At 39.1% G+C, this 23,488-nt stretch overlaps 1 protein-coding gene across 1 annotated transcript in view; it reads left to right on the top strand.

The window, feature by feature from the left end:
* The window catches only part of radil (Ras association and DIL domains), a 100,228-nt gene that overhangs the window by 46,117 nt on the left and 30,623 nt on the right, over positions 1–23,488 (top strand). Inside the window, exon 8 of the mRNA XM_073060656.1 lies at positions 14,396–14,508. Coding sequence (XP_072916757.1) covers positions 14,396–14,508 — 113 coding nt within the window. The remainder of the gene's footprint in view (positions 1–14,395; positions 14,509–23,488) is intronic.

Raw genomic sequence — 23,488 nt, 5'->3', positions numbered from 1 at the left:
ACTTTGTGTATTTTGTTTAGTACATGTTGCCACATTATACCAAGGTTTGTTTAAGCTAGAGAGGGTGCAGAACATTTATAAGCACATTGCCTGGACTGGAGTACTTGAGTTATAAGAAGAAACTGAATAGGCTGGGACTGTTTTCCCTGAAGCAAATGAAGTTATGGGATGACCTAACTGAGGTTTATAAAATTATGAAGAGTATAGAAAGATTAGATAGACTTTTGGCTACCTGTGTGGCTAGGCATTGTTCAAGTACCATATATAAATTTGCTGATGATACAACTATTGTTGGTAGAATCTCGGGTGGTGACGAGATGGCGTACAGGAGTGAGGTATGCCAACTAGTGGAATGGTGCCACGACAACAACCTGACACTCAACGTCAGTAAAACAAAAGAGCTGATTGTGGACTTCAGGAAGGGTAAGACGAAGGAACACGTACCGATCCTCATAGTGGGGAGAGTGAGCAGTTTCAAGTTCTTGAGTGTCAAAATCTCTGAGGATCTAACCTGGTCCCAACATATATAAAGTTACAAAGCAGTTATAAAGAAGGCAAGACAGTGGCTATACTTCAGTAGGAGTTCGAAGAGATTTGGCATGTCAACAAACACACTCAAAAACTTCTGTAGATGTACTGTGGAGAGCATTCTGACAGGCTGCATCACTGTCTGGTTTGGGGGTAGGGGGCAGCTACTGCACAGGACCGAAAGAAGCTGCAGTTGTAAATCTAGTCAGCTCCATCTTGGGCACTAGCTTACCAAGTACCCAGGACATCTTCAGGGAGCGGTGTCTCAAAAAGGCAGCGTCCATTATTAAGGACCTCCAGCACCCAGTGCATGGCCTTTACTCACTGTTGCCATCAGGTAGGAGGTGCAGAAGCCTGAAGGCACACACTCAGCGATTCAGAAACAGCTTCTTTCCCTCTGCCATCTGATTCCTAAATGGACATTGAACCCTTGACACTACCTCAATTTAAAAAAAATATACAGTATTCCTGTTTTTGCACAATTTTTTATCTATTCAATATACATATACTGTAATTTATTTATTATTATTATTTTTATTTTATGTTTTTTTTCTTCTATATTATGTATTGCATTGAACTGCTGCTGCTAAGTTAACAAATTTCACGTCACATGCCGGTGATAATAAACCTGATTCTTTTTCCAGTTAGGGTATTCTAAAATCAAAAGATACAAGTTTAAAGTGAAAAGGAGAAAAGTCAAATGGAGTCTGAGGGGCAATTTTTTTACACAAAGAATGATGGAACAAACTGATAGAGGAGGTGGTAGAGGCAGCCAGTATAACCACATTTTAAACCACATCTGCATTGGGACATGGGTAGTAAAGCTTTAGGGACAAATAAGATTAGCTTACACAGGTGTCTTGACTAGCATGGGTGAGTTGAATCAAAATACCTGTGTGTGTGCTGTATTACACTTTGAATCCATGTATGGACTTCACTTGATATGTTCTTTATTGGAGGCATAAAATAAATTGGGTAGTGTAAAGAGATCATGGGGAGGTGAGGTCTGAAGATGAGACCAGAGTCTTTATTTGGGCTAGGAAGTGAAGCATTTAAGTGAGTTTCAGTAATATGCCATTATGTTGGGGGAATAGATGGATTCAACATTTATGAGGTGAAGATCACAAGTTGGGGTTTGCAAAATGTAGGCTGAAGATAGGAGTGTATATTGTTGAATGTTATTCCACCAATCCAGAGAATCTTGCAAGTTAGAATGTCAGGTAGGTGCAGGACCCAGACCGAAAATCATGTTTAACCTGACCCCACAAGAATGCAGCATTCCCACATTGTTATTGTACTTTTATGACCTTGAAGTTTCATGAAGTACTTTTGAAATGTAATCACTTTAATAATATTGGAAACACAGCCACAAATTTACACACACCAATTCCCTTAAAGGAGTGAAGAGCACTGTGTCAAGAGCCAGATAATATAATTTTGCAATGCTGATTGAGGGATAAGTATTGGCTGCAAGATTGGGAATAAGCCATACTCTACTTTGAAATAGTGTAACATCTGTTTTTATATACTCTTGTGAGGGCAGAGTATCTTAATTCAATGCCCATTCTTAAAGATAGCACTGCTAATAGTACAGAACTCCATCCTTCATTCAAGTGTTAATCTTGATTTTTTTTTTCTCCTCATCTCTTGAGTAGGATTTGGACCACAACCATTTGATCTAGACTTATGAACAACTGAACTTCAGTTCTCTGGATTGTGATCTGATTTTCTGAAGCAAAATTAAAATTTGACCACTTTCAGTCTGGGAGAAAATGAATATATCCACATTTAGAGCAATAGAAGTATTTCAGCCTCAACTGAAATATTATATTAATTAATTGTAATTCTTTACCTTTTTTATTTTCTCATATCTCTGTGATACTTTGGCAACAGATATTATCTTACTATTTAACACATATGTCTCACTTCAGGGTGTAGATATAATATCCACAGTTGTTATTGAAGTGTTTTTGATTTATTTGCTTTCATTCCTTTTAGTTCTAATTTAAAGATTAAATCTGATCACATTGAAACAAAAGAATGCTTCTTTCAGTTGATAAGAACTTAAGATAATAAGCAGGAGTTCCAACCCCTCATGCTCAGTTTACCATTTAATAAGATCATAGCTGATCTTTTATATTAATAACTTCTACTTCTAAATCTTCACAATGCAGATATTTACAAGTAAGGCTTTATGCAAGTAAGAAAAATAGGTAAAGAGGAAGATATTTTTCCCATTTAGGGAAATAGTAATATTCATGAATATTCTGATAATTGTGTCATTTATAATTAATGTCTTGAATACTTGTGTAGTCCTTTTTCAGCCTAATAATAGGTTTCACAAGTTGAAGCTAGAGGCAAATGAACATAATAATACACTTTCAAGATGATAACTTGGTGTGTTTTTACTTATTCAGCCATAACTCAGATTTTCTGGTACATGTCCATTATTTTTCATTTTGAGAAGTTACCAGCATTTTCAGTCAAACCCTTTATACAGCAGCCATAATTGTAATTGCTTTGAGCATATATTCATATTTCAAAGCAACACTTAGGCAATAACATAGACCTTCATTTGACACAAGTCATTGGTAAAAATCCTGACAGATAATATTTACCATTCAATAAAACAATTGGAGAAGCTCCATTTTTCTTAATTGGAAAATGTTAGCTAAGTTTTGCAGGTACTATAGTTATCTTATAGTTCCAGCATTAAAATAATGAGGTACAAATATTATGCAGGAAACTGGATATGAGCATCCTAACTTGTTATGTTGTGATTCAGGCAATGTTTCTTATGTGGGTCTGAGATAAGTGTATGATTGTTGGGGAGAGGGGAGGGACAGGAGAAAATAACCAGAATGGGTAGTAAACATAAAACTGTAAGTCAAATATATAGAAGTGCTGTTAATGAATAACATAATAGTACTTTTGCTTCTGATTTGCGGAAGATATGGATTCATGACCCAACCAAATGTTGAGAACAGAAATCTAGATTTGGAGCTGCTATCTTTCTTTGATGAAAATAAATATTTTGTAGAGAATTGAGTCTAGCTAAGACATAACCAGCTATTATTTACCATGTCATGTAAGAACTTGTTATATACAATTTATTTGCTATATGCTCCATTAAGCGTGTAACAATAAGTGTGCTGCATTGGCTATAAAATCCTGAGGTCGTTAAAAATGCTGTAGAAAAGCTTTTTTTCCCTTTAGGTTTACATTCTGGTACATTGGAGGAAAATTAGCTTTCTAAACTTAACTCATAACTAAAAACAGCATGTTTGGAATATATTACATTAGGTAATTAGATATTTAATTGGATACTTAGTGATAATGATATTCATTCATTTATTTACTGTATTCCTGTTTCATCTTACCTCATTAAAAGTTGTTGTGTGTATGTATGTATATATATCAGTTCTTCATTTCTATTGTCAGACAAATTTAAATCCAATTTGAAAAAAAAAACAGTTTTTCCTTGTTGATGCTAACTAAAAGGTAAATAAAGGCAACGTCTTGGCGCAAAGCATCTCTCTTCCTTAAAATTGTTACATAAGACCATAAGATGTAGGAGCAGAATTAGGCCATCTGGCCCATCGAGTCTGCTCCACCATTCAATCATGGCTGATCCTTTTTCAATCTCCTCCTCAACCCCATTTCCCAGTTTTCTCCCCATAACCTTTGATGACATGTCCAATCAAGAACCTATCAATCTCTGTAATAAATATGCCCAATGACCTGGCCCCCACAGCTGCATGTGGCAACAAATTCCACAAATTCACCACCCTTTGGCTAAAGAAATTTCACTGCATCTCTGTTATGAAAGGACACCCCTCTATCCTGAGGCTGTGCCCACTTGTCCTAGACACTCTCACCATGGGAAACATCCTTTCCACATCTACTCTGTCTAGGCCTTTCAACATTGGAAAGGTTTCAATGAGATACCCCCTCAATCCTTCTGAATTCCAGCAAGTACAGACCCAGAGCCATCAAACATTCCTCGTATGCTAACCTTTTCATTCCTGCAATCATCCTTGTGAACCTCCTCTGGATCCTCTCCAATGCCAGCACATCTTTTCTAAGATGAGGGTCACAAAACTGTCCATGGGAGCTGTTGTGTTATTACATGGGTCCAGAAGAAGATGGCGCTAGTGAAGAATGAGACTGAGGTCAACATCCTCCAGACAGTTCACAAAACAACTTATTTCACTTCTTTTGCATTTTCTTTTTCTTTCAAATGTGGTTCTGCTACTGTTGGAGCCTCTAACGTACACTTAGATGGTGTTTTCTCCAGCCTATTGAGCAATCTGGCACTTTACTGTTTTCAAGAGGTTTCTGTGAGGTTTTTGATGAAGCCTGGAGACAGAGCGCTAGCCTGTGATTGATTCTATTTCTCACTGATCTCGCCTATTTAAGCATCAAGGAAGATCGAAATCATCGAGGAGTGAGTGGGTGTTCAGCGCAGTCTACCAGCCTCTTGCTTGCTGCTGCTGGAGAAAGGTGTCTGCATGTGATGGTCTCTCTCTTTCTCTCCCTCCTCTTGCTTGCTGCTCCCAGAGGAAGGTCCCTGCATTGAAATTATCTCTTTATCCCTTTCATTCGATGCTGCCAGAGGACTGTGCTGAAGTCCTGGGTCTTGAGCAAGGTTCAAACCATGCCGTTTTGTGGATTGGATTCTGTACTTCATGTTGTGGTGTGTTTCTAGTTTCTGGTCACTCCTTTTTTGTATTGCTACTTTGGGCTATTTTGATTATGACGACCTGCAGATGGCAAGCAACGTAGCACTAGATTTAACTGAGCTGAAACAGAACATGACTGGGTTCTTTTGATTTTGTGTTTTTTTATATTCTGTGTTTTTCGCTTGTTTTTTTGTCATTTGTGTGATTTTTTGTGTATTGGGGTCATTTGCTTTTTCTTTGAACAGGTTTTAGCATTTTCTTTGTTTCATGGTTGTCTGTGGGAAGATGAATCTCAGGGTTGTAACTGCATACACACTTTGATAATAAATGTATTTTGAACTTTCATTTTATGCCAATAGGTCAGACCACTTTTGATTTATGGAAACACACTCAGAACTGCTGCATTGAAGTGTCAAATCTCATTTTATGCTGAAGTCTTTGCATTCAGAATTGCACCCTAAACATTCTAATTCGAATGCATAAGGTTCAATTGGTGTTTATGCCATACCAATAAAGGGGATTACTTTATACAAAGAAAGAGAGAAATGAGCAGGTAACATAATAAAACTATAACCATACAGATCATGAAGGCTATTATCAGTAAACTATTACCATTAAAAGAGGAAACAGAATTAAGCTAAAGTATAAAATAGGGACAGAAAATTTTGTAAATTCGCAGCAGTCCAGGCAGCATCTTTAAAGAGAGAAATAGAATAAATGTTTTGAATCAAAAACCTTTCATCAGAATTGGGATAAATTATCTATATAGTTAAAGAAAAAATGAGAGATTGCAGACCTCAAAAATGCAGAAGAATCTGGGTGCCTAGGTGTATGATTGGCATTAAGACTAATTCCAGGTATAACAGGCAATTTGGAAAGTAACAGAAGTGGATGAAATTGAATTAAAAATAAAATAGGGAGGTCAGGTTGCAGTTCCACATGGCTTTGGTTGTATTGGTCTCCTTATTTAAGGAAAAATGCAAGTGTGTTGTAAATTCAGAAAGAATTTACTAATGTGATGTCTGAAATGAGTATGATTTATGAGATACATTAGACTGGCTATTTAATTGGGTTCTCTTTATCTAATTTTAGGACTTGCATGAAGATCTGATCACATTTTAGGTCATATTTATAAAAAAAATTGAGAAAATTCTTCAGGGTTCACGAACTTTTTAGCACCACTGTACATCATTCTTCTAAGCCCAAGTATCCACCCAATTAAATAAATAACACGGAAACATTATACTTGTTCATATATTTATTGAAAAAAGATCCAATATTACATGTATTTGTTGAAAAAAGTATGTGAACATTTGCTTTCAGTAACTTGTACAGCAATAACTTCAACCAAATGTTTCCAATACCTGTTGATCAGTTCTGCACATCAGCTTGAAGGAATTTTAGGATATTCCTCCTTACAAAACTCCTTCAATTCTGGGATGTTGGTGGGCTTCCTTGCATGAACTCCTTCCACAACATTTCTATAGAAAGAAAGTCAGGATTTTGACTTGGCCATTCCAAAACACGAATTTTCTTCTTTTTCAACCATTCTGTTGTGATTTACTCTTCTCTTTCAGATCATTTTCTTGTTGCATTGTCCAACTTCTAAAAGAGCTTCAGGTGACGATGGACTGCTACCCTGACATTCTCCTGTAAAATATCTTGATACAATTTTGAACTAATTGTTCCCTCAACAATTGCAATCTGTCCATGTCCCAAGGCAGCAAAGCAGCCCAAGCCATGATACTCTTTCACCATGCTTCTCAGTTGAGATGAAGTTTTGGTGTTGGTGTGCAGTGATCTTTTCCCACCAGACATAGAAATGTGCATTTCTGCTAAACAGTTCAACTTTTGCCTCATCTATCCACAGAACATTGTCCCAGAAGTGTTGTAGAATGGTGATCTTTTGCAAACTTGAGATGTTCAGCAATTTTTTTGGGGGGAGCAGTGGTTTCCTCTTGTTCAGTAATTTTCTTATAGTGGACACAGGAATGGAGACTTTAGCAAGTTCTAGAGATTGCTGCAGGTCTTTTGCTGTTACCCTTGGGTTCTTTTTAATCTCCTTCAGTATTGCACGTTGTGCCCTTGATGCGATCTTTGTCCACTCCTAGGGAGAGTAGCAACAGGACTGAGTTTCCTCCATTTGTAGACTATTTCTCTTACTGTGGACTGATGAACACTCAGGTCCTTAGAAATGTTTTTGTGGCCTTTTCCAGATTTGTGCAACTCTACAATTATTCTAAGGTCCTCTGAAAGTTGTTTTGATTGAGGCATGGTGCACATAATCTTTCCTGAGAAGAGCAGGCTCTGTCAGTAACCTTACCCTGTGTGTCATTTTTTATATAGGGCAGGGCACCTCTACAACCCACAGCTCCAATCTCAACTCATTGATTGGAACTCCAAATAGCTTTTCTAAAAGACATTACCCCAGAGGTTCACATACTTTTTCCAACAAATAAATATAATATTGGATCAGTTTTTCTCAATAAATAAGTAATAACTATAGTGCTTCTTGTGTTATTTATTTAATTGGGTTCTCTTTAACTAGTTTTAGGGTTTTCGTGAAGATCTGATCACCTTTTAAGTCATACTTCTTTAGAAATAGAAAAAATCCTACAGAGTTCACAAACTTTCTAGCACCACTGTGCTGTAATATCTAAGATCCTGAAGACTATTAACAGGATAGATGTGGAGAGGATGCTAGCACCTCAAGAGAGAAGCTACAACTAGGGGGGATTGTTTAAAGCAAAAAGTCAATCATTTAAGGCCAAGATTAAGCAAAATCAGTTCTCTCACAGGCTTGTAGATAAAGTGAAATTTGTTTTCTCAGAATGTTGTGAACTTTTGTTTTAGAGTTCTCTTCCTGAAAGGGTAGTGGCTGCAGAGTCTCGATGTTCTGTAATGCATAGTTAGATTCTTCATAAACAAGGTTTAAAAGATTATGGGGGATAGACAGGAATGTGACATTGAGCCTATGGTCAGATAGCCTTGATTTTATTGAATATTGGGGCAAAGTTGAGGAACCAAGTTGCCTTCTCATGCTCCTGGTCTATATATTCAATTGAAACAACAAAGGGAAGGGGTAGAGAGGTTAAAGTGTAATGTTTGTGATAATGGAGGCAGAGGAACAGAGGTGGTGCTAATGCTGAATGAAAAAGGATGGTACAGGCAAGTGAACACTGCAAGACTGAAATGGCTGATTATGTGAAACTATTGAATTCCTTGTCCAGTCCAGAAGCATGCAACAATGTGCCATGTTAGAGGATGTGGAAACTGGATACCCTAAATGAAGGTGCAAGATAGAGGAGATTATATTGTGAATATGCTATACTCTGTTGAAAGAGAAGCAAGTAAATTACTGCCTCCCCTTTAAGGAATATCTGTATCCCTGGATGACAGGTTTGGGAGGAGATTAAAGTGCAAGTGTTGAATTTACTGTGGTTGCATGTGGAGGGGTCATGTGAAGTGGATTGAATATTTGCAGACACAGAAGAGTACAATGGAAGGAGTGGTCCTCTTTGGAGTCATTGTTCTATCTAAGTTTTATGGGTGCATTGCCACGCTGTAACTGAAATGTTCACATGTTACATCACCTTTGTACATGGGTTATTATTCTACCATGGATTTATTGAGTATGCCCACAAGAAAATGAATCTCAGTGTTGTACATGGTGACATATATACTTTGACAGCAAGTTTATTTTGAACTTTGACCTATCTAGTGGCTGGATCCTTGTAGAGGCAAGTAGGGATCTCTTTTAGTCTGATATTTCAGATTCTATGTCTTCTATTTGTATTTCCTCCAAATGTATCTTTTGTCTTTCTTTAGCCTATACTACTACTTTCCTCAGGCAGAACCATTACATCTTTCTCTCTCTTCTGCCCTCCTCCCAATCAGAGCCCCTCTTTCGTTTTCTATATTCTAAGCCCTCCCACTTTCTCTGCATCTTATGTTTATTTTTAACTTTTCCTAGTTCTTATAGAAGGTCATTAACATAAAATATTAAATCTGTCCCCACTGAAGATGCCAGTATCTCCAACATTTGTTTTAATTTTATTATCCTGGTAATTTTGCTTTTAAACTAAATTATGGAGAGACTTTAATTGAGATTGTTCTTGAAATGTGCTGAAGTTGCATCTTTTAAGGAACCTTTATCCTATAGTTAAAACTAATGACAGATTTTTATCAACCATGAACTATTTATCAAACAGCCTATTTCAGTGCATTACAAAAGAGATCATGGTTACTGGCTGTAGTCTACATACACGTTTCACTAGGGAAATCATAAATAATGAAACAGTGGGAGTGTTTCTAGATAGCGGCAGTCTTTTTTTGTTTTGTTTCCAAAATGGAGGGAAAATGTACATGTGAACAGCTTCGGTGCAGCTTAAAATGTTTATACAGTATATGGCCAGAGGGCACTCATTGATCTTGCAAAATTGTTCCTATGTGTGGTTCACAAGCTGCCTGTCCAATTTTAAGTTAAACCATTAATAATCATCACCAGATCTCTGTTCTTGAAGGGTTGAAGGTGATAAGCAAGAAAGGGTGCCATGGTGATGGATTAGTTAGTTTTACTCTCTCACAGTTCCAGAGACCTGGTCTCAATATTGCCCTTGAGTGCCATCTGTGTGAAATTTCCACATTCTCCCCGTGACCATCCACGTTTTCCCCAGTTGTCCCAGTTTCTTCTCACATCCAAAAAATCCCAAGATGGTTAACTGTCTACATTATCCCTAAACTAGGAGGATGGAAGGAGAATCAGGGGGAGTTGTAGCAAGACCTCAGGAGTGAGAAGACAACAATATCCCCTAAGATAAGATTTGGCTGTTGGACTTTTGTTTCTGTTGTTCAGCACAACCTGCCGTCTCTTGTATGGAGGGGAATGCCATGGAGTCATATAGATGGAAGCAAACCTTTTGGCTCAACAAGTGTCTACTTGACCACTCACTCACATTAATCATAGTTCTTCTCATATACCGAACAGTTCCACCAGATTCCACCATTCAACTACACACTAGGAACAACTTAGAGTTCCCAATTAACCTGCCAAAATGCTCATCTTTGGGATGAGAAAGAAATTTCAACAACTGGAGGAAACCCTGCAGTAACAAAAAAAACCATGCAAACTTCATGCACAGTACTGGAGATCAGGAGTGAACTTGGGTTGCTTGCATTATGAGCTAACACCTCTGTAAGCTATGCCAGTGCCTGAAATACAACATTTGTCTTTAGAACTGCCATCCGAACAGATTTGACTCATTGAAAACCAGTTAATTAGAGGGACTATAAACATGAAAGCTATATTAAGCAAAATGGCTAAAAGAAGGGATTAGTAGCTAATGAGTAAGCAAAATTAATTTGATGTATAGGCCACATGACTAAATGGATTCAGCATGCCTTACTGATCTACTTAGTTTAACCAACCTTAATTTCATTGAGAAAATATAATGAACAAACAAAGAAACAAAGTACAGCTTTCTAGTCAGAGCAGGAAGAGTAAGAGAGATTCCAAAACAAATCAGTGAATAGAGATGACTGAGGAAGGTGCACAGTTAACAAACACAGTGATGTACAGATAAAAAGTCATTTATATTTTTAATAGAAAATAGAAACTAGGGGTTTGTATTTGAAAAATTGGCAGGTGGAAATGTAATGATTTATTTTGGCATTAGCTAGCGCTTGAACCTTCAAATATTTTAATCTGTGGCAGATAAGTGTATAAGCTCAGTTTTACATTCAACATAATTTCTATTGATCAATGTGAGTCATAGAGTCATACAAAACTATGCCACAGCAGGCTCTTCTGCCCATCTAGTCCATGTTGAACCATATAATCTGCCTACTCCCATTGAACTGCACCAGGACCATAGCCTTCCATGTCGCTACTGTACCCCCTTATCTTAAATGTTGAAATTGTGCTAGCATGCACCACTTGTGCTGGCGGCTCGTTCCATACTTTCAGTGAAGTGAAGAAGTTTCCCCTCATTCCCCTAAACTTTTCACCTTTCACCCCTAACCCATGACCCATAGCTGTAGTCCTCAGTAGAAAAAAGTCTGCTTGCTTTTGCCCTATCCATACCCCTTATAATTTTGTATACCTCAATCAAATCCCTCACAATCTTCTATGTTCCAAGGAATAAAGTCATAACCTGTTCAACCTTTCTTTATAACTCAGGTCCTCCAGACCCAGCAACATGTTTGTAAATTTTCTCTGTACTCTTACAAACTTACTTACATCTTTCCTGTAGGAAGGTGACCAAAACTGTATGCAATACTCCATATTAGGCCTCACCAATGTCTTATACAACTTCAACATAACATCCTATCTACTGTAGATAATATTTTGATTTATGAAGGCCAAAAGCTTTCTTTATGACTCTATCTGTGTGTGGCACCATTTTGAATGAATTATATACCTGTATTCCCAGATCCCTTTGTTTTACTGTTCTCAGAATTCTATCTTTCACTATGTAACACCTACCCTGAGGTGAAGTGTCGCACTTGTCTACATTAAATTCCATCTCCCATTTTTCCAGCTGATCCAGAATCCCACTGCAAGACATGAAAGCCTTCCTGGCTGTCCACTATTTCACCTACCTTGGTATCATCCACAAATTTGTGGATCCAGTTAACCATATTATCATCCAGATCATTGATATAGATGATAAACAACAATGGACCTAGCACTAATCCCAGTGGCACTCCACTAGTCCCAGGCCTCCAGTCAGAGAAGCAACCATCTACTTCTGTGATGGATGGACCAGCTGGCATTGACCCAGTATCAAACCTGGATATGGAAAATCACTTGCAAGTTATACTTTCCACTTTCCTGGATGAGTATAGCTTCAAGGACACTTAAGAAGCTATGGCATAATAACGTTTTCACTCGTACCCTACCTTAAACCAACATTTCCACCACTGTGGTTGTGTGTATTATCTATGTAATGTATTAGCGTGTCTCACATAGGCAGTCCCAATACCTATCAAACCAATGAACTGAACTACCAAGAAGAACAGGGTTCCAGGTGCATGGAAACATTACCTGTTCCTCTGATCTGGAGATACAGTGCCTATAAAAACAATTCACCCCTCCTTGGAAGTTTTCATGTTTTATTGTTTTACAACATTGAATCACAGTGAATTTAATTTGGTTTTTTTGACATTGATCAACAGAAAAGACTCTTGTGTCAAAGTGAAAACAAATGTCTACAAATTGATCTAAATTTATTACAATTATTAAACACAAACTAATTGATTGCATAATTACCCAGCCCCTTCAAGTATTTAGTAGATGCACCATTAGTAGCAATTACAGTCTTGTTTCTATGTGGATAGGTCTCTATCAGCTTTGCACATCTGGACATTGCAATTTTTCCCCTATTCTTTTTTTACAAAACTACTCAAGCTCTGACAGAATGCACGGGGATTATGAATGAACAGCCCTTTTTAAGGGCACAAATTCTCAATTGGATTGAGGTCTGGACTCTGATTTGGTCATTACAGGACATTAACTTTTTTGTTTTAAAGCCATTCCTGCATAGCTTTGGCTTTATGCTTGGGGTCATTGTCTTGCTGAAAAACAAATCTTCTCCCAAGTCGCAGTTCTCTTTCAGACTGCATCAGGTTTTCCTCCAGAATTTCCCTGTATTTTGCTGCATTCGTTTTACTCTCTACTTTCACAAGCCTTCCAGACCCTGCTGCAATGATGCAGCCACTACCATGCTTCATCGTAGGTATGGTGTGTTTTTGATGATGTGCAGTGTTTGGCTTATGCCAAACACGGCATTTAGTTTGATGGCCAAACAGCTCAATTTTGGGTTCATCAGACCATAGAACCTTTTTCCAGCTAACTTCAATGTGTCCCTGATGCACCATCAATAACTCTCCGAGACGTGAGGCGAGATACTGGCTTTTATTTACTGGAAGAAAGAACAAGCAGCAATTGACCACCATGCTACATCCTGGAGACTGAGAGGCAGGGCTCAGGCCCCAATCGCCTTTATACCGGGGTCTGTGGGAGGAGCCACAGGAGCAGTCAGCAGGGGGGCGTGTCCAGACAGGTATATGTAGTTCACCACAGTCCCACATGCCTTCTAGCAAACTCTAGCTGAGATTTCATGGGAAGTTTCTTTTTCAACAGTGATTTTCTCTTTGCCACTGTCCCATGAAGCAGTTGTCCTGTGCGTAGCCTCCCACATCTCAGCCACTGAATCTTGTATCTCCTCCACAGCTGTCATGGGTCTCTTGGTGGCCTCCTTCACTAGGACCCTTCTTGCATGGTCATTCAGTTTTTGAGGAATGCCAGCTCTAGGCAGATTTACAGCTGTGCCATATTCTTTCCATTTGTTGATGATTGACTTCACTGTACTCCAAAGGATATTCAGTGACTTGGAAATTTTGTATCTTTTGTGCTTTTCAATAACCTTTTCGCGGAGCTGTTTGAGTATTCTTTTCTTTTCATGTTGTCGTTTTTGTCAGGATACTACTCACCAGCAGATGGGCCTTCCAAATACAGTTGTTTTTTTTCCACAATCAATTAAAACACACTGAATACACTGAGATGATCTCCATTTAACTAATTACATGACTTCTAAAATTAATTGGTTGCAACAGTAATGATTCGGTGTGTCATATAAAATGGGATAAATACTTATGCAATCAATAATTTTGTTATTTATTTGTAATTAATTTTTCTCACTTTGTAGAGATCTGTTTTCACATTGATGAGTCTTTTTTTCTCTGTTGATCAGTGTAAAAAAAAGCCAAATTAAATCCGCTGTGATACAATGTTGTAAAACAATAAAACATGAAAACTTCCAAGGGGGGTAAATACTTTTTATAGGCACTGTATGTTATTCAATGCTGTGAAATTATCTGGGATGTTTTCCTCATCTAGTTTGGAATTACCTTCACCTGAAATCCTGCACGGTTTCAAACAATCAACTCACCACCATTTTCTCTTGTGAAGTAGGAATGAGCAATAGATATGAGCCAAATCCCTAAAAATGAAAAAAAAAATGTGAAAGGTCTCATTATTTAAGATGAGCAGCAAAGGACGTTTTTATCACTGTTTGGAGAATGGAAATGAAGGGACAGATGGGATAGAAGAGTTATCAAACTTATTGGAATACATGCTTTCTAGTTGCTGCCAAATTTTAAAACCAATTTTTATTTTATTTTAGGTTCCAAAGAATCATTGCTCTCATCCACGATTTCAGTTAATGAAGAAGTCATGAATATTTTGGAAGAGATGATCATGCATTCATTCCAGCAAAGTGTGTACTACATTACCAAGGTTAGTTGAGGTTACAATGCACCAATTGTCAATGAAATGGTAAGAATATAAGTTACAAAATTCTGCTCAGTAGAGCTTATTGTTAGTCTGAAATTTTACATACAATGCACATATGCTTGGTTTTAGTACATCTCATGACAACCCTTTCAGGAAAGAATACTGCATGCAACATTAACACCTATTGGAAGTATTCAGAGTAGGCATGTCAATGTGACATTCATTATGACTAACTAGGCTGCTTTAACGAGTGTATCACATTAGACAACAGTGTCAAACACTGCACAATTGATATCATTTAATTTGCACAGAGAATCTAGCATTTGGCAACAGAAGTAACCCTGCTCTAAAACCTGCATTGTTGATAAACGATCAGCGGAGGCATGCAGATTTATTGCTATTTAATTGGAAGGAGAGTTTGATGTGGAAAAGTAATACTGTTCAGTATATGGACAAGGAAAGTATATTCACAAAATAGTTTGACTGCTAAGCTTTATCCAAAAGATGCATCTGTATTTACTCAGAAGATGGACACAGTGTCTATACAATTAAGGCAAAATGACATAAACTTCATGAACTCTACACAGATTACAGAGGAGAAGGTGTTTGCTGTCTTAAGGCAAATTAGGGTGGGTAAATCCCCAGGGCCTGACAAGGTGTTCCCTCGACAGGTAAGTGCAAAAATTGCAGGGGCCCAAGCAGAGAAATGTAAATCGTCTTTAGTGACAGGTGAGGTGCTGGGAGATTGGAGGATAGCTGTTTAAGAAAAGTGCTAAAAATAAACCAGGAGATTATAGGCTGGTGAGCCTGATGTCAGTTGTGGGAAAACTATTGGAAGTAGACATTGGGTTTGTGGGAGAGGTCAGAGAGTGGCAGTAGATGGTTGCCTCTCTGACTGGAGGCCTGTGACTAATGGAGTGCTGCAGGTATTGGCTGTTGCTTCTTATCTGTATCAAAGATCGGGATAATAATGTGGCTAACTGAATCAGCAATTTTGAAGACACCCACATTGGGGGTGTAGTGGACCACGAGGAAGACTAGCAAGGCTTGCAGAGGGATCTGGATCAGCTGGAAAAATAGGCTGAAAAATGGCAGATGGAATTTAATGCAGACATGTGTGAAGCATTGCCCTTTGATAATTCTATCAGGGTACATAGGTCTTAGACAGTGAATGGTAGAGCACTTGAGGAGTGTGGTAGAACAAAGGGATCTGGAAATACAAGTCCATAACTCATTGAAAGTGGCATCACAGGTTGATAGGATTGTAAAAAAATCTTCTGGCAAATTGCCCTTCATAAATCAAAATATTGACTATAGGAGGTGGGATGTTGGTGAGGCCAACTATGGAGTATTTGTACAACTTTGTTCACCTACCTACAGGAAAACTGTAAATAAGGTTGAAAGAGTACAGAGAAAATTTACAAGGATGTTGCTGTGTCTGGAGGGCCTGAGTTATATGGAAAGATTGAATAGGTTAGGACTTTGGTCCTTGGAACGAAAAAGAATGACAAAAAGAAGTATACAAAATTTACAAGGATGTTACCTGGATTAGAGGGCGTACCTTATGAGAATAGGTTGAGTGAACTTGGCCTTTTCTCCTTGGAGTGACAGAGGATGAGAGGTGACCTGATAGAGGTGTGGATAGCCAGAGGCTTTTTCCCAGGGCTGAAATGGCTAACAAAACTTGGACAGGTATATGGATGAGAGGGGTTTGGAGGGATATGGCCCAGGTGCAGGTCAGTGGGACTAGGCAGAAAAATGGTTCGGCACAGCCAAGAAGGGCCAAAAGGCCTGTTTCTGTGTTGTAATATTCTATGGTTCTATGAAGGGACATGGTTTTAAGATGTTTGGAAATAGGTACAGAGGGGATGTCGGGTAAGTTTTTCACACAGAGAATGGTGGGTGTGTGGAATGCACTGCCAGCAGCGGTGGTGGAAGTGGATACAATAGGGTCTTTTAAGAGTCTCTTAGTTAGGTACATGGAATTTAGAAAAATAGAGGGCTATGCACTAGGGAAATTCTAGGCAGTCTCTAGAGTAGGTTAATGGTCAGCACAACATTGTGGGTGTAACGTGCTGTAGATTTCTATGTTCTGTAAATAATTATGAGAGGTTTTTTCCATTGAGGTTATGGGTTAAGGGTGAAAGTTGAAAAGTTCAAAGGGAACATGAGGGGGAAGCTTTTTCCTCAGAGGTCATGAGTGTGTGGAATAAGCTGGCAGCACAAGTAATGCATGCAAGCTCGATTTCAAAGTTTAAGAGAAGTTTGGATTGGTACATGTATGGTATGGGAAGTGGAGGGCCATGGTCTTGGTGGAAGTTGATGGGAGTAGGCAGTTTAATTGGCTTGTCATGGACTAGATGGGCTGAAGGGCCTATTTCTGTGCTGTACTTCTCTATAGATTTTAAAACAGTTTTGCTAGATTGTGAAGCTCTTGTTAGTCATTACTCAAGAATGTCAATATGATAATTGGAAGGTGAAGAAAGCTCACAGTGCAGAGTTGCAGGTTAGAGGAAAGAGGAGTATTAGGTTGAGTGGACATTTATTCAGAAACCCCATCCATTAAAGGTGTTTAGGGTTCACACCTCTTCTGTGTACCTAGGTGAATAATAATATGTTGGGCAGTTCACTTCCCAAAGCAGATTTTTACTGAGATATCAAGTTCCGCAGCCTTATATGTTGTCAGTGGCTGTGAAAGGTATCTTTCTCATGTTTTTCCAGGCTGGTGCTCATCATCAGCATGTCATAAATCTACCTTAGTAAAGTTTCATTGCAGAGTAAAACCACCACTCTGGACATAGTTACTTTAGTGTGTTAAAACTGAGATCAGAACTTATTTTGTAAGTATTCAAGTAGTAAATTGTTGAGATTACTACACCATTGTGGACAGGAGATTCAGAAGTGGTTAGCTAATGATTCATCCATTTTTGATTGGTCTTTCTCAGTTCTTCTAGTGTTTGAGGTCTAACTTTATGACGTTTTTGCTTATACAATCCCATACTCCAGCATATACACATATTTCATTTTTCTTAGTTTATGTCAGTTGTACTGGGTGCTTCTTGATTTTATTATTTACATGATTTAGATGAATATCTATTATAACATAACTTCAGTTCAACTCCACTTATGGTACACACTGGTAGAACATGGATACTCTTCAACCTTGCATTAAAACATTGTACTTTTGCAGTTTAATGGCTTAACTTGGACACGATCTGTATTAAATTGCACAATTTAATTTAACATTTACTCCAAATCAAAATTAGGTTTAATATCACCGTCATATGTCATGAATTTGCTGTTTTTGCAGCAACAGTGCAATGCAACACATAATAATAAAAACTGTGACTACAGTAAATTTATATAAAATAGTTAAATAAATAAGTAGTGCAAAAAGTAGTGACGTTCATGGGTTCAATGTCCATTCAGGAATCGGATGGCAGAGTGGAAGAAGCTGTTCCTGACTCATTGAGTGTGTGTCTTCTGGCTTCTGTACCTCCTTCCTGATAGTAGCAATGAGAACAGGGCATGTCCTGTGTGATAGGAGTCCTTAATGATATACATTGACTTCTGGAGGCATTGCTCCTTGAAGATGTGACTATAAGATTTAGGAACAGCATTAGGTCATTTGGCCCATTGAGTCTGCCCCACCATTTCATCATGGCTGATCCAATTTTTCTCTCAGTCCCAATTTCCTTCCTTCTCTCTATATCCCTTCGTGACTTGACCAATCAAAAATCTATCAACCTCTGCCTTAAATATACATAAAGACTTCACCTCCACAGCTGCCCGTGGCAAAGAATTCCACAGATTCACCACTCTCTGGCTAAAGAAATTCCTCCTAATCTCCATTCTAAAAGAATGCCCCTCCATTCTGAGGCTCTGTCCTCTAGTCTTAGACCTTCCCACCACATCCACTCTATCGAGTCCTTTTAACATTCGATAGGTTTCAGTGAGGTAACCCTTCATTCTTCTGAATTCTAGTGAATACAGGCCCAGAGCCATCAAACGTTCTTCATTTGCAAAGCCATTCAATTGTGGAATACTTTTCGTGAATATCCTTTGAGTACTCTCCAGTTTCAGCACATCCTGTTGTAAATAAGAGCCCGAAACCTGCTCACAATACTCCAAGTAAGGCTTCACCAGTGCTTTATAAGGCTTCAATATTACATCCTTGCTTTTATATTCCAGTCCTCTTGAAATGAATGCTATTGCATTTGCCTTCCTCACCACAGACTCAACCTGCAGATTAACCATTGGGGAATCCTGCACAAGGACTCCCAAGTCCCTTTGCACCTCAGTATTTTGTATTTTCTCTCCATTTAGAAAATAGTCTACCCTTTTATTTCTTCTACCAAAATGCATGACCATACACTTCCAACACTCTCTTCCATCTGCTGTTTCTTTGCCCGTTCTCCTAATCTGTCTAAGGGCTTCTGTAGCCCCTCTCCTTCCTCAAAACCACCTGCCCCTCCACCTATCTTCATATCATCCGCAAACTTTGCAACAAAGCCATCAATTCCATCATCTAAATCATTGCCATGTAATGTAAAAATAGTTGGTCCCAACACAGACCCCTGTAGAGCACCACTAGTCACTGGCAGCCAACCAGAGAAGGCTCCCTTTATTCCCACTCTTTTCTTCCTGCCAATCAGCTACTGCTTTATCCATGCTAGAATCTTTTCCGTAATACCATGGGCTCATTGTTTGTTAAGCAGCCTTGCATGTGGCACCTTGTCAAAGACCTTCTGAAAATCCAAGTACAGGAAATCAACCAATTCTCTGTTGTCTATCCTGTTTGTTATTTCTTCAAAGTATTCCAACAGATTTGTCAAACAAGATTTTCCCTTGAGGAACCATGCTGACCATGGCCTATTTTCTCATGTGCCTGCAAATACCCTGAGACTTCATCCTTAATAATTGATTCAAACATCTTCCCAACCACTGAGATCTATAGTATCCTTTCTTCTACCTCTCTCCCTTCTTGAAGAGTGGAGTGACATTTGCAATTTTCCAGTCTTCTAGAACCATTCCAGAATCTAGTGATTCTTGTAGAACCATTACTAATGCCTCCACAATCTCTTCAGCCACCTCTTTCAGAACCCTGGGGTGTACAACATCCGGTCCAGGTGAATTATCTACCTTCAGACCTTTCAGTTTCCCAAGAACCTTCTCTCTAGTTATGGTAACTTCACACACTTCATGACCCTGACACCTGGAACTTCCACCATACTGCTAGTATATTCCACAGTAAAGACTGACACAAAATACTTAATCAATTTGTCTGCCATTTCATTGTCCCTTATTACTTCCGATCCAGCTTCATTTCTCAGTGGTCTGATATCCACTCTCACCTCTCTTTTACACTTTATGTATCGGAAGAAACTTCTGGTATCCTCTTTAATATTATTGGCTTGCTTGCTTTCGTATTCCAGCTTTACCTTCTTAATGACTCTTTTAGTTGCCTTCTGTTGGCTTTTAAAAGCTTCCCAATCCTTTAACTTCCCACTAATTTTTTTCTATTATATGCCCTCTCTTTGGCTTTTATGTTGGCTTTGACTTCTCTTGTTAGCCTTAGTTGCGCCATCCTTCTTTTAGAATACTTCTTCCTCTTTGGAATGTATCCTCTGGCTTCTGAATTGCTACCAGTAATTCCAGCCATTGCTGCTCTGCTGTCATCCCTGCCAGTGTTGTTTTCTGATCAGTTCTGACCAACTCCTCTCTCGTGCCTCTGTAATTCCCTTTACTCCACTGTAATACTGATACATCTGACTAGCTTCTCCTTCCCAATATCAGGGTGAATTCAATCAAATTATGATCACTTGCCCTTAAGGGTTCTTTTACCTTAACCTTTCAAATCAATTCTGATTCATTGCACAACACCCAATCCAGAATAGCTAATTCCCTTGTGGGCTCAACCATGAGCTGCTCTAAAAAGCCATTTCATAGGCACTCTAGAAATTACCCTTCCTAGAATTCAGCACCAACCTGATTTTCCCAAACTACCTGCATATTGAAGTCTGCCATGACTATTGTAACTTTGCCGTTTTGGCATGCATTTTCTATCTCCCATGTAATTTGTAGGCCACATACTTACTACTGTTTGGGGGTCTGCATACAACTCCCATCAGGGTCTTTTTACCCTTGCAATTCCTTAGCTCTATCCACAAAGATTTAACACTTGACACTTTCTAATGATTTGATTTCAACTTTTACCAACAGAGCAATGCTGCCCCTCTGCCTTCCTGCCTAACCTTTCAATAAGGTGTGTATGTATCCTTGGACATTAATTCCCAGCTATAATCTTCTTTCAGCCATGATTCAGTGTTGCCACAACATCACACCTGCCAGTCGCCAACAATGCTGCAAGTTCATCTATCTTATTCCATATACTGCATGATTTCAAATATAACACCTTCAGTCCTGTATTCACCCTCTTCAATTTTGTCTGCCTTTTATGTTGATTGCAATTTTGCCCCATCAATAGCCCCTCCCCATTACACACTCTCTCTATTTGTAAACCAGCTACTTCACCTTCAGCACTATTATCCACCTTTCCTACGATAATTCTTGCATTGCAATATAGGCAGCTTAGGACACTAATTGAACCATGCTCTACCTTTTGATGCCTAATTTTGTCTGGGGTCTTACCAACATCTGCCTCCAGAACCCCTCCACTAACTGACACTCTGGTTCCCATCCCCCTGCAATTCTAGTTTAAACCCCACCGTGGAGCATAAACAAACCTTCCCACTAGGATATTACTTCCCCTTCCTGTTTAGGTGCAAACCAGCCCGTCTGTACAGGTCCCACCTTCCCTGGAAGAGAGTTCAATGATACAAAATTCATATGACCTCCCTCCTACACCAACTCCTTAGCCACATATTAAACTGTATAATCTTCCTAGTTCTGGCCTCACTAGCACGTGGCAAGGGTAGCAATCCTGAGATCATAACCCTGGAGGTCCTGCCTTTTAACTTAGCACCTAACTCCATGAACTCCCTTTGCAGTATCTTGTTACTCATCCTGTCCATGTACAATGTGGTTCATTGTACATGAACCACAATTTCTAGCTGTTCACCCTTCCACTTAGGAATGCTGAGGACTCGATCCATGATGTTCCAGACACTAGCACCCAAGAGGCAACATATCATCTGGTAATCTCGTTCTCACCCACAGAACCTCCTATCCATTCCCCTACTGAATCCCCTATCACCACAACATGCCTTTTCTTACTCACCCCTTTCTGAGTCACAGAGGGAGACTTAGCGCCAGAGACACAAACACTCTGACTTTCATTTGTTAGGTCACCCCTCCCAGTATCTTAAGTGATATAGCTGTTGTTGAGGGGGATGGCCACAGGGGTACTGGCTCCTTAACCCCTTTCCCCTTCCTGTCACCCAGTCTCCTGTGTCCTGGACCTTGTGTGTAACTACCTCGCTATATAGAAACATAGAAAATAGGTGCAGGAGTAGGCCATTTGGCCCTTCGAGCCTGCACCACCATTCAGTATGATCATGGCTGATCATCCAACTCAGAACCCTGTAACTGCCTTCTCTCCATATCTTCCCTTCAGCCTCCCAAATAATCCGGAGTTCATCCAGTTCCTTAACACAGATTGTTAGAAGCTGCAGCTGGATGCACTTCTTGCAGTTGTAGTCATTGGGACACTGGAGGTCTCCTTGCCTTCCCACATGAGAGAGGAGCATTCCACTGTCCCGCCTGGCATCTCTACTATCCTACCTGAGCAGGTATAAAAAAGAGAAAGAGAAAAAAATAACTTAACCGTGAGCTTTTCTTTTCCTTTCTCTGACTTGAAGAACTAAAGCCTCAAGATCACCACTCGAATTGTGTCCACTCAGACGATGGCCACTGTGTTTGACCCTGCCTTCCTTTAATTTGCTCTTGTTAATCAATCACAAATGGTGATTGGTCACTAGTCAATGATCTTTTACACTGTACCAACCCACTGCTGCCTTTTGTACTTGGGCAGTGGACCTGATTAAAGTACCCTCCTCTCAAAACTTCCGATGTCTGGATTAGCTGCTGGTCAATGCTGTTTTTTGTTCTGAATGCTACGGATCCTAGTGCTCATGATGGAGCTGACTGAGTTCACAACTTTCTGCAGCTTCTTTGGATCCTGTGTAGTAGACCACAGCCCCCCCACCCCATACCAGATGATGATGCAGCCAGTTTGAATGCTCTAGAAATTTGTGAGTGTCTTTGGTGACATACCAAATCTCTTGAAACCATTAATGAAATATAGCCGCTGTCATGTCTTGTTCGTAACTACATCGATAAGTTGGGCCCAGGATAGATCCTCCTAGGAAGTGGAAATTGCTCACTCATTCCACTTCTGATCCCTCTTTGAGGGCTGGTGTTTGTTCCCTTGTCTACCAATATTGAAGTCCACAATCAGTTCTTTGGTCTTACTTAAGCATGTATGTTCTCATACTCTGATGATGTAATCTATTTCTACATAAATTATAGAAAAGTTTGGATATTGATCAAACTAGCTACATTGTTAATCTTTCCCAATAAACTGAATCTTGATTTGCTGTTCCTGTGTGCTTCCCTCTTTAGCTGGTCCTACTATACACTTGACCACAATTGCAGAGTGCAAACTTACACCAAGTCAACATTCTAAACCATTAAACCAAGACAAAAAACAATTGTTCACTGCTGTGTACTTCTGTAGTGATTTTCTTATACATGCCTTTTTCTGCCCACATGTCTGTGTGCCATCATAAGCAATAATAATTTGATTGGATTACAGGAAAGGCACTGTTGGAATAGCAGTGGTAACATTGTGGTGTTAATATGAGCAAAGGCATTGGATTTGTGTTCTCCTAACCTACTTCCATCCCTTGGAGTACTGAGATGCCATGGGGCTTGAACCAAATGCTGAAAGGCTTCAGAGTCCTTTGAATTACAAAACAGAACTATGATGGCAGCTTTCTAAATGGAATGCTGACATTCTGCG

This window comes from Hemitrygon akajei, chromosome 11 (genome assembly GCF_048418815.1).
Source record: "Hemitrygon akajei chromosome 11, sHemAka1.3, whole genome shotgun sequence".
Taxonomy (NCBI): domain Eukaryota; kingdom Metazoa; phylum Chordata; class Chondrichthyes; order Myliobatiformes; family Dasyatidae; genus Hemitrygon; species Hemitrygon akajei.
The sequence above is the reverse complement of the archived record's forward strand: the minus strand, read 5'-3'. Positions and strand labels throughout refer to the sequence as shown.